Source organism: Sprattus sprattus, assembly GCF_963457725.1.
Source record: "Sprattus sprattus genome assembly, chromosome: 9".
NCBI lineage: Eukaryota > Metazoa > Chordata > Actinopteri > Clupeiformes > Clupeidae > Sprattus > Sprattus sprattus.
Genome location: NC_137928.1, coordinates 19288167 through 19299701, shown reverse-complemented (window position 1 = coordinate 19299701; position 11535 = coordinate 19288167). Strand labels below are relative to the sequence as shown.

Below are 11535 nucleotides of genomic sequence, written 5' to 3'. Positions count from 1 at the left end.
TCTGTTTTGAGATCATAGCCTATTGGAAGTTTGAAACATTAGTCACTAGAGGGAGAAAGTCCTGTTGCATAGTCAGTGGGCCTTGGGTTTCCGGTCTGTGCATAAATAGCCTATGTGTCAGAAATAGTTCGGAACTTCAGAGAATATCAAAACACAATGAACAGGAATTAATGCGAATACTATGGCCATTAAAAAGTTAGCCTACTCTGTAGCAACAAGTACAATCCACAAAAGAATGAACAAATAGGCTACTTTCAACACATTGTTTTTTTATTGAAATTGTGAGAGAATAAAAAAAATTCCCGGACAATCAGCGAAGGGGGATACTTGTGTGTATATACCCAGTTCTTGAAGAGGAATGTAATAGTCTCTTCTGTGTTGGAGTGAATGAACCTGAGGTTTTCTACCTTAACAACAGTCCGGTATCAGAGATGGGGAACTCATCCCCCAGTGATAAGTGTGTTTCTGTTTTTAATTTCAGCAATTGCTACTATGCAATGATGGCACACGTTTTCCTTCACGTGTCACAGGCAGATTAAACAGCAACGACTCACAGATAGAAACACTTTTTTTCTGTTTCAAATCAACAAGCGCTAAATAGCTTTCATTTACAATATACGTTCAATGTAAAATGAAAAAAAAACGTAACGAGTTAAATTCTAAATATTATATACACGCCAATGTACAGCTTTGAATAAATTAATACCAATTTGCATATTCTTGGATCCTTATAGCTTATGTACAGAATTATTTTTTAATTACATAAATAGTTAAGATACAATTGTCCGTCAGCTATTGAAAACGGGTCAAACTAATTTTCTTGACTTGCAGAGTGTCATTCCCATCCCTTTTGAAATAGATTTCATTATTTGGACATAGCTTGTTTTGTTTTGAGTCCATGGGCCTCCCTGATGTTGAACCGCTACTCCTCTGCCAAAAGCAATAATTTGAGGTCCAGTAGACATCGCCGACATGCTCTTACACAAACGAAAGCATATCTCTCTCCTCGAGTAGCCTACTTGTGACTTGTACTCTGTCCATCTCCTCATAAATTGTTCGACCTCCTTCGAATGTTGCCGAGGTCTTATCAACATGCTCTACATGAAATATATGATTAGTTGTAGATTGTCTTCGCAGCATTCCCTATACCTGGTCAAGTTTTCTCCCCTAGAACATCAAGTTTTCTATTCTCCTATGGACCGATTTATTCTTTTGGTTGAACATATGAGTGTTATGTGATTTGTTTTGTTTTGTTTTACGGGCACAGAATATTTTGTCAATCCGTCCTTAGGTAAAGGGATATGTTCACTTAGAAATAACCATATCTAACGTCCCCAGTAATGTCAGGTAATGCAGTGAAAAGTTTCACGGATGAAGCCTGGTCACTTGGGAGAATCTCGAGTCGGGGATGCCTCCCTCTGGCTCTCCAGGCCACTAACCAGTCTCTGAATATTCTGGAGTTCATTAATAGATTCCTTCAGGGATGATTTCGGTGAGCCGTTTCTCTGGCTAGCTCCAGCTTTGTGGTTATGTTCAGGTACAGGACTCGCCTCCCTGCTGCCAGATTTAGAAGATTCAGATGACAGGTTCAGGCCACTTGGCAATCCAGTGGTCAGCAGGTTTGTGCTTTGAGGAATGGTCACCGGGAGCTGGTAAGGGTTGAATCGCAGGCGAGGCCGGGAGCTGGTAAGGAAGGGATTCCTAGAGAGTGAGGAGGCCACGCTGCTCGCAGGGAGGGCAGAGGCCGCGGCCGCCGCCGCAGCCATGTAGGTGTACGGATATGGGAAGAGGCCCCCAAAGGTTGGCATCGGAATTCCCTGGAATCAGAAACATTCGTTAGAAAACATTTAGCAAACAGAACACGCAGCAACACGCAACACGATGTTTAGCTTCACTTGCTTTAAAGTAGGTAGAGTGAAAAGACAGATTCCAAACTGTTTGCACAGCAGGCCCTGGTGCAAATATTCCCTCTCTCTTTAAAACAACAGTAAAGGTTGCTTTATGAAGTCTCACAAAGACATTGTTCAGAAAATCAAGGCTCACATTTCTCAATGATTACATTTCCATTTCTTCTTTCCATATAATTCAACCAGTGTCTTAAATAACCTACTCAGACAGGCAGTTTTGTAAAATAGCCCTGTTTGTGCCCTGGGAAGGATTTATGATAACGAATAGACTAACTCAGTCTGCTTATAAATCCCTTCATGATGACATCAAACAACCTTAAAAGCCAAATGTTTACCAACAGCGCACTTAAACAAACAATGCCTTCTTATCAAATTAAGACCTTGTGCACCAAGGAAATGCTATGACCGTTACAAAAACCTAAAGGCCTACAGTATAAAATGTGTGACATCAGACTATAATGTGTGACATCAGATGTTGTATAGCCTACACCTATTTCGGACTAGAAGATTACATAGATACATAAATTGTAAGTAAACTATTTTTTTCCATTTAACAATTACATAATAGTGTGATTAAACCCGCAAAAAGGTGAGCAAAAAGGTAAACGCATACGTTAAAAACAACTATCAGAAGCCAATATGTGCCTACCTGTGAGGCGAGCATGTGCTGCGACAGGTGAAATGGAAAGGGGTTCGGCGTATTCCCAGTGCTTTGCCCTGAAAGACTTCCGTTATCCAAGCCACTTGCTCCGGAAACCGAAGCCAATAGATGCCCCATGCCCATAGCTGAAAAAGCGCCAGGTCCCATAGCAAACTGTCCGGGGTGGAAAAGTAGAGGTTGTCCGGTGTTCAGTGGGTTAAAGAACTGTTGACTATGTAAGCCAGAGAGGGCCAGGCTTTGTAAATGGCTGGCGCTAAAGTGAGAGGGACTCTCAGTCTGAACCATCAACGGGGAAAAGCCTTCCTTCCTCCCGCTCAACACGGCATTATCCGAGTCTTTTTTAGAAGGCTCTGTATCCTTCCTCTGCCTGCTCTCCGTCTTGTCTTTCTCCAAGTTTCGGATGCTGAAGATCGAATCGCTTGATTTTTTGGAGTCTTGATAGTCGTCTTTCTTCTCCACGGTAGGCCTCTCTTTGACCCGGTCATCACATCTCGGGCTAAATGGCGACCGGGGCTCAGGTCCTGGGCTGGTTGATGCAGCGCCACGGTCATCAGAATGGTCAAGTTCGGGCTCACTGTCAGAGCATGTTTTCTCATCTACCAAAAAACAACAAAACACTTTGAATTTAATATACAGACATGTCTGCGGCTGCATGGCTGGCTAAGCTGCCTAAGGTGTAGGCTACGTAGTTCCAAACAAATCCACCAAATTAAATAAATAATGTGGCCTGTGCACACAGTGTAACGGTGTGTTGCAGGATACAAAACTCATAAAAAGTGATTTGTACGAGTGAGAAACACATTAAGGAGCCTGCCTAAATTATTTAAAACTGCAGTCACGATTTGGCGTTATCATGCCTTGTCAAACCATTTCCTTCCTAAATATGAAAGCGCAAAAGGCCTACTCAGAAAATATGACTTTTGACCAATATTACGGACCTGCTTTTTAAGCATCTCCATGTATATTGAACGAGGTATTTTTGAAATGCTGCCATTGACGATGGAGCTGTCCTATGGGCTTAGGCTAAGCCGGCCTCTGTACCAAACCCCAAGGTAACATTTATAGTGTTCCTGCAATTATCTCTTACACCTGCCTTTGATAGTGCAAACCATTTTGGAGCGACCACATAATTTAAAGAGGAGATAATATCAGCACAGCACTCGATATCTTAATAGGATACATTATCAAGGATAAACACCCAATGTTTTATAGACTTATACGTTTTTTAAACAACATTCCACAGTATGCTTCAATCTGTGTGTGTGTGTGTGTGTGTGTGTGAGAGAGAGTGTGTGAGTGTGTGAGTGTGTGAGTGTGTGTGTGTGTGTGTGTGTGTGTGTGTGTGATACTCTTCGTATAATATGTCCTGCAATGCAGACCATAATCGGTGACTTTTCGTCATTACGTCATTTCGTCATTACCTTCTTTATATAAAGATTGACACATATCTTAAAGATTATTTCTGCCCTTGCTTTCTCACTATAACAATTATTTCTGCTGTTGCGTTCTCACTATGTAGCTGTACAGGCCTACTGGCTAGCCTTAGGGCCTGAACTAGTTCCTGTGAGATGAGCCAGTGACAAAAGAGGGCCCATGTCCAATTAAGGACAATTCGTGATTACACATTAGTGTAGAATGCTATTTACCCCGACTGCTTCGACTAAACCTCAGGGGACTAGACACCGGTCCGATTGGGGAATGACCACCGTCTCTTCCCGTGGTAGGCTCACTGGAGGACGCATCAGAATCGCCGCCATCTCGGTCTACTTTGCATTGATCTTCGTACATACGCAGTGATGGAAGGGTCAGTTGTTTCCTAAAAATGTAGAAATATCTAGTTTATTATCAACAATTATGAAAAACACGAATAAAAAAGAAAAAACACTCAAACCTTATTATTGCATTGATTAGCCAACAGAAAACCGGACATGTAATTTTCCCAAAAAGTATTTTATGTAAAAACCGTCATGACTATCAAGTTACCTCTTTTCTCTCCGTCCATTCCCCGTGTCTCTAAACCCTTTGGCGAAAGGATTATTATCAATCTTCAGTTGCGTTATCTGAGACAAAGAGAAATTAGAGAGAAAATTAGAGTGATAATAATGATTAATTTGCCAATTATAGCCCTATTGTTGAGGCTGTTATAATACAATCGTCACCGTCATTACAAAAGCACTTCAATCAAAATGGATAATTAAAAAGTATTAGTTTATCAGTGGGCGTAAGTGACGTGTTTTTTAATCATTTACTTTCAGTTAAACACACTGTCTCCTTCATTACAATGATGGCACGGACGGCTTGCATTATTGATGCACTTGTAATGATCGAGAGTTGCTTCCACGACCCCCGTGAGAGGAGAGTAAAGCCATACCTTACAATTAAATATTTTCTTTTGTTTATAGATTTATATATCAACTCCTAGGAGAGGAAGGGGGCCAGATCATTTATGACATTTTAATACAGTCATTTGTAAAACCTTGGTCTTTCGATCACTGTTTTTCTCTCTGGGTCATCCAGGCACGTCTTGCTCAAGTTAGATAGTCTACCATTAGGCCGTGTACATTTCGGCTGTGCATAGAAGAGGTCCGTTTTCCTCTTTTCCTTCTATGGACCTCTTGAGGAATTCATGAATGGGCCAATCAGAGGGCCGCAGATCTCTTTGCCTTGTGCCCTGCTTTGATCGCACTGCTATACGGAGTGTGTAGCTCCCGGACACACAAGCGAGCCTAAGTGCCTGCTAATCGATTGTGACTCTTTGCCATAAACTTTACGATACCAACAAGCCCACCAGGCCCTTGGACACGGATGCCAATTAAAATCGGCAGCGAGGGGAGGTCGGCCATAGGGAAGGGAGTTAGAGTGGAACAAAAATAAATATGTTCACCAAATCTTGGTATTACGAATACATCTCCGAAACTGAGTCAAGTGCGAGCTATAATATTTCCCAAATGGTTTCACCACCATGAAGAAATGCCAAAGCGAATTAGGGTGGAATTCAATTAATAATCATATCACATTCTGTATCCTACTTGAATCAGCTGAATCTTTGAACTTGGAGTGGCCCATAAACCCCTCTGCTGTAAATAAGAAGGCCCTATATGCGTGTCTGGATCCACCGCAATGTGAGTACCGTCATAACCAACATAACGCGTGAGCACATTATTAATATTGTTAATCCTATCTTATCCTACCAAGTGTGAGGCACCAACTGTCAATGCAACTGTTACAAATGAAAGGTAGCCTGCGTGTGGTGACAAATAAATAAATAAATAAAAATAAACCAATTTCAGCAGTTTAAGAATGTTAACAGAACTTCGTACGGAATAACTCTTTCCCCTATATAGAAGGACCAAAGTAAAATCACTTTAACACATCATACCTTGTCATTCTGATAGGCTGTGACAGCAATGAATTCAGTTTCAGGGAATACGTATGTCCTGAAAGTACTGTAGGGTAGCTTCAGAATGTCGTTGGCTCTCACAATATGAAACCTTGGCTGGTATTTATGCATGGAATTCAAAATAGTCTGAGGGGGAAAAAAAGAATACTTGTTGTTATAACAATATACTCTCATGCAGTGTAATGTGCAACAATATCCTACATTTGGTAAAAGAAACGCATACATGGTGTGTGCATAATGTAACTGCACTATACACAATATAAACCGCAGTAGGCTTTAATGTACTTATTTATTTACTTATATGTTTATTTGATCTCAAACAGGCTAACGCAATAGAATGCTGTTAGTGGCTGCAGAAACTGTACCAAATAGCAAAGGTCACATGACTGGGTAACAAAATCCCGGATGTCAGTAAGCCTAGTTGATGTAGCCTACTTAATTAAGACAAATCGATGAATGCAGGACTAAAATGTAAGTCAAAATAAAAACGTACCAGGTGAGGCAGAGCACGGATTGCTAATCCACTGTACCCGGCCAATGTCTCATTCAACAAGCCCACTTGACCCTATCAGAATGCAAATAGTTGTGTCTGCATGGCATGTAAATTTGCTATTTGTTTACAGTCAGTTTGCTCTTCCGTCAACTCAAGAACCCTAACGCAGTTTGGGCTCGGTTGAGGCTTTTTTTTTTTTTAACTGGCACATGTATTATTGAATATTGCACTCCCTCTCTGTGTTTATGCTACAGAAAGCCGGAGAGGGCTGGCAGTGAAATACTTAAAGGCCTAGTGTACGAACACAGGCTACTTTTCACTGCCAAGGCTTCCTATGCCCAAATGAAGATATCAAACTAGACTAGCCAACAGGAGGCTCTGTCTATCGCAGCCGTGTACCGAGTCCGCTGTCTGACCTGATTTTTGTCTGTTACCTGATTTAGCTTTACAACTCCCACAAAACATAACTAGGCCTATGCATTTTCTGTATCTCACCCATATCAATAAAAACTCAGCATGAAAAGTATTGCCAATATTGTTATAAAAAATAAACTAAGCTTTTAAATTATAAATATTAACGTTAAGCTGCTTTCCAGTTTATCAACAGTTATAGAAGCACGGAATAGCTGCATACATGTTAGTTTACTTACCTAACAACAGACTAGACATTACTTTTGAATTTACCATTGAGTTAAAGGTAATGGCATACAATAAACACCAATTTCAAGGTCTTGTAGTATATGTTAAGATACCGCTTGCGTGTTTTTTTTATTTAAAAGGTTACTTTTAATTAAAACACCATTTCGAGGAACCGTGAATATTTTAATGCTTGCAACTTAATTCCCCCCCCCCAAACAGTAAACTAGACATGTATGGAATAAACTCGTATATTTTAGTATTACTTACAAATCCATGCTTGTCCGATATATTGTTGGTCAGCTTGAGTTTATGAAAAGCAACAGGCTTGGCCATCCACTGCTCTCCCGTGGCTGGACTGTCCGGGTGGATGTACATTCGCTTGGGCATCTCCGGGTCGGCCTTTCCCGCTACCATCCAGCGAGAATTGTGGAATTTGTAGCGGCAGTCGTCGGCAGCGACTATATCCATTAGTAATATATATTTGGCCTTTTTATCAAGACCATTTATTCTAACTTTAAAAGGTGGGAACATCCTCCTGTAAAATCCAAACATATAAATTAATTTTCCAAATACATACGTATCTACTCCTAAATACATTAACAAAACTACTACTAGAAAAAATACATTTTTGCATCAGGGTCTCCGCATTTTCATAACAAATCCTATGGTCTGTGCTTTGTGGTAAGATTTGGAAATAAAATAAAAACATCTCGCATTGGCACTTTCTTTGTCAGGTATGCAAGTTCTCATTAAATCAATCATGAGTAATGTTTAGGTCAGACAACAACTTCAAAAACGGTGGTGTTCAGCCGACAATTGTGAGGTAAATTTATGTTGGGGCACCATGCCCTAAATCACAATTCTTTTCTAAGTGACAGCCTGTTTACAAAAACCAGAAGCTCAACTGCCATTACAGAATGCAGTCTGATCTGAACTGTGGTTTAGTTTGTCTGGGTGAATTCCTGGAGAGGCTTTGCCATTTTATTTTTGTATTTATGCAAACGGCTGAATTCTAAGTTTTCTTGTGATTGCATGTAACCAATTGTCTGGACGTTCGCCGATAAATAACCATACACAGGAAAGAGCACCTTTCCTCCTTGAGCGAGATGGATTATCAACAAATAAAATAACCTGCAATTTTGTAATGTAGTAGACAGACTCGCTGATGGTTGCTTTTATTTGCTTTTGTGTTGACGTAATTAAGAATTTAGCGTGAGGTGACAAATGATAAATGTTTTAGAACATCACTGTCCTGATCAACGAATCTCTTCGAATACAGCAGTTAACAATGACTTTACAGAATGTTTAAATGTAGGTTAACAGAAAATAAAGCTAGAGACACGATCGTGGCAAACAACACAATGGCTGGGGCGCGATGTCAGCAATTCAGACGTTTCCTCACCTGCCAGATTTCGTAATAACCATTTCGGTTTCTACTTTATGGAACTGGTCCCACAGATCCTTGGCCTCCAATGTCACTTTTGGGTCGTCCTCGACTTCTTCCTCCGGCTCTAGGCTCTTTAAGCTACGCAGATGAGCTGCCTGGTGGTGGTGACTCAGAACCGGATGGAGACCTGCCTCCGCGGCTCCTGCGAGGGTATGATCCTGCATGGGCTTAGTGAGAGCCCCGGGAGGCAGCGCCAGCGCAGGGAAGAACGAAGGCTGAGCGGCTAGGAAAGCTGACATTTGGAAGTCGGTTGGCCGATGAGCGTGGAAGGGGTGATAAGCCATGGCAGTCCCTGTGAAAACTGGATCTCTCATCGGTGCATCCAAAAATCGAAGTGAAATGTTGATAGAGCTTGGTGTTTAGGTTACACAAAACCAGCGCGTATCCAGAGATATCTACTTTTGAGCCGGTGAATATATGGAATAATCTCGGAGAAAAAAAAACACGATGCAAAGAATGATCTCAACACGGTAGATGGGCGCTTCGCAGAGAGCAGAAGGCAAGCGAGGTGGGGAACTACCACTTTAACTCCCGAAGCGAATGATTCCACGAAGTCCTGTAATAATATCAGTCCAAGTGAGCGCAACGACTCTTTGGACGCAGATTCGGGCTCCTCTGTTTTTCAACAGTTGCTTTCAGAAAAATAAGATTACTCTTTCTATGCGGATGTCCATCCAAGCGCGATCATTCTAGCCAGACGCGGAGATGAAATGGTTAGGTCTTACTCTGTCCACTGTAGAACTGTGAGTATCTCACATGTCCTTCCTGCTCCGATCCCAGCACTAATGAACCAAGCCCCCTTGATTGCTGATTTTACGCTTTCTGGACCAATTGTGGGCCTCTATAGGCGTGGTTTTGACAGCTCCGGCCAGACTCGGGAAGAGGGGGTGGGCAAGAAGGTGTCGGAAGCATTAGCAGTAAGAAAACATGTCAACAGAATAAAATATTAACCAATGACAGAAAAGATCGGGAAATCCCACCCCCATCTCCAAGCCCAGCATCGGGTCAGCCCTCAATTCTTAGCCGGTGGAGACGGCACCTCGGTCGGCTTGCGCTTTATAATTACGACGAGGTCCTCCTCACCTTGTCCAGGGGTACCAAAGCTACGCACTGAAACAATGTCAAATTGCGATAAATTCTAATAATTTTACCGGTGTTGTAACAGTCCTGTATTTGGAAATTATTTAGATCGGTCTCAACAAAATGCACACATAGAGCCTACAAAAGCAACTGCAACGAAATATATTAAATAATCAAAACAAGTAGGGAAAGCTTTAGTGATCTTTTTCAAGCATTATATTTTTGTATGAGTTTTGACTCCCAACAGCCAATAATAATTTGCATTCGCCAATAGGCTGCCTGGTTGGCTAAGATCGCACGGTTGGAGATTTATTAACTTATGAATGGCTGATTTCGCGGAAGGGGAGCTCGAAGGGCGTAAGACTGCTATAGGACGATACTGAACATTTTATCCCTACAATGACCATTTCTGCGACTCGCTGCAGTCTTGCAGTCACTTCATGGGAAGGACAGCGGCAAATAAACCGGACATTGCCACTTTAAAGGCAGCCCCGGGCCATTCGAAAAAGCGCAGACGCAGATGCCGCATTCAAGCAAGAAGAAAAACTGGTTGAAAGATTCTTAAGACTAAAAGCAAGCGTGGAGACAGGGTGAGTGGGAGTCCATACTTTTTATGTAAACGTATTGTCCATTTGATTTTTTTCGGCGATGTATGGTGTAGATTCCATGTGCAAATTCAATGGGAGATGAAACTCGCAGTACAGAGGGAAAACCCCATAGGCTACGTATCAATCTATACCGCTTTGAGAAAGTCAAGAATCTGTAGGCTACTAAACTAGACTATGTATGTATGGATAGTTAGGCTAGATTTTTTTTTATAAAACTTCGTATCTATTTTGTATTGTGACTGTGTGATTGTCTCTCCAGGCAAACTGTGAAATTGATTATTAAAAGACATAGGCTAGTATAAAAGGGTCATGGATCAGGAAGAATGGGCATAATATGCATAGCTGCACCTTACTGGGGGGTGAGGTGAATTGCGTGCGTGTGTCAGACCACATCGTGAAGTCTTCATCCTAACCTGGTGTGGTTCCTAGAGCGATTCGAGACTGTAGTGTGTGCCTTTAAGAAACCTTTCGGTGGACCCTTGATTAACTTGGATCCAGTTTGTTAAAGAGCCGCTTGGCGCCAGTCGGCTGCCGTACCACAATAAGAACCGTCTCTTGTCACTTCATATTTACCCTGCAATCCTCCAACAGTGCACTCCAATCCCTAACCCATTCACGCAAAACCTTCGGCTTATAGTTGAGACTTTAGGCTACAAATTCCCTTACGCCGACTTTGCGCTCAGCTTTTAAAAACTGCAAAATTTGATGAATAGACCTAATTAGTTTGCCCGATTCATTTTAGTCGTCTCTCTGAACAGGGCGTATAGTATGTTGTGAAAGATTTGGTCCCGTGGCGAAAACGATTTTGTTTAGCATATCAGAAGAAAAACAACACATTTTATAGGAATTACCAATACATCTGATTAACCCTTAAGGTACCCGTAGTCCACCGCCATAAGACATTTGTGATTTAGATTCTTTATGTTGGATGTAGGGTCAGCTTGTGTCATTTCGTCGGTTTGCAGTGACCACTTGACTTCTTTAAAACTGATAAACTTAGGATAAACTCTAATCACGCTTCCATGCCATTTCAAAGCAATGGTTGGGCGGGAAATTAAATAGGAGAAATAAAAAAGCCGCCACACTTGATAATGACAAGGGAAGAGGCATTGAGCTGCAAACTGAAAGTATTGGGGACGTTCTCCCAAATTAGAAAAAGATAATGGGAAGACCTGTGATCCGATACCGTCTTGAAAATGCCCGAAAATGCTAAACCAGGGCGACTTTAATTGTTATTTTGTGTTTTGCCTTTTTTCATAGGCTACTCAGGTATTTTTTATTAATGCCAGCAAAACATCAT

General features: G+C 41.5%; 1 protein-coding gene across 2 annotated transcripts; it reads right to left on the bottom strand.

The window, feature by feature from the left end:
• Positions 1-292: 292 nt before the first annotated feature.
• On the bottom strand, positions 293-9268 carry tbx2b (T-box transcription factor 2b). Of its 2 annotated transcripts, XM_080845195.1 has the most exons (8): positions 8503-9268; positions 7368-7635; positions 6462-6533; positions 5948-6094; positions 4552-4628; positions 4215-4384; positions 2557-3164; positions 293-1817 (listed from the first exon to the last, which is right to left on the bottom strand). In XM_080845195.1, the coding sequence occupies exons 1-8, from the start codon at positions 8859-8861 to the stop codon at positions 1383-1385; spliced, it is 2136 nt and encodes a 711-aa protein (XP_080701321.1). In that variant the 5' UTR covers positions 8862-9268; the 3' UTR covers positions 293-1382. The 2 variants fall into 2 exon arrangements, with proteins under 2 accessions (XP_080701321.1, XP_080701322.1); XM_080845196.1 differs by lacking the exon at positions 6462-6533.
• Between the last annotated feature and the right edge of the window lie 2267 nt (positions 9269-11535).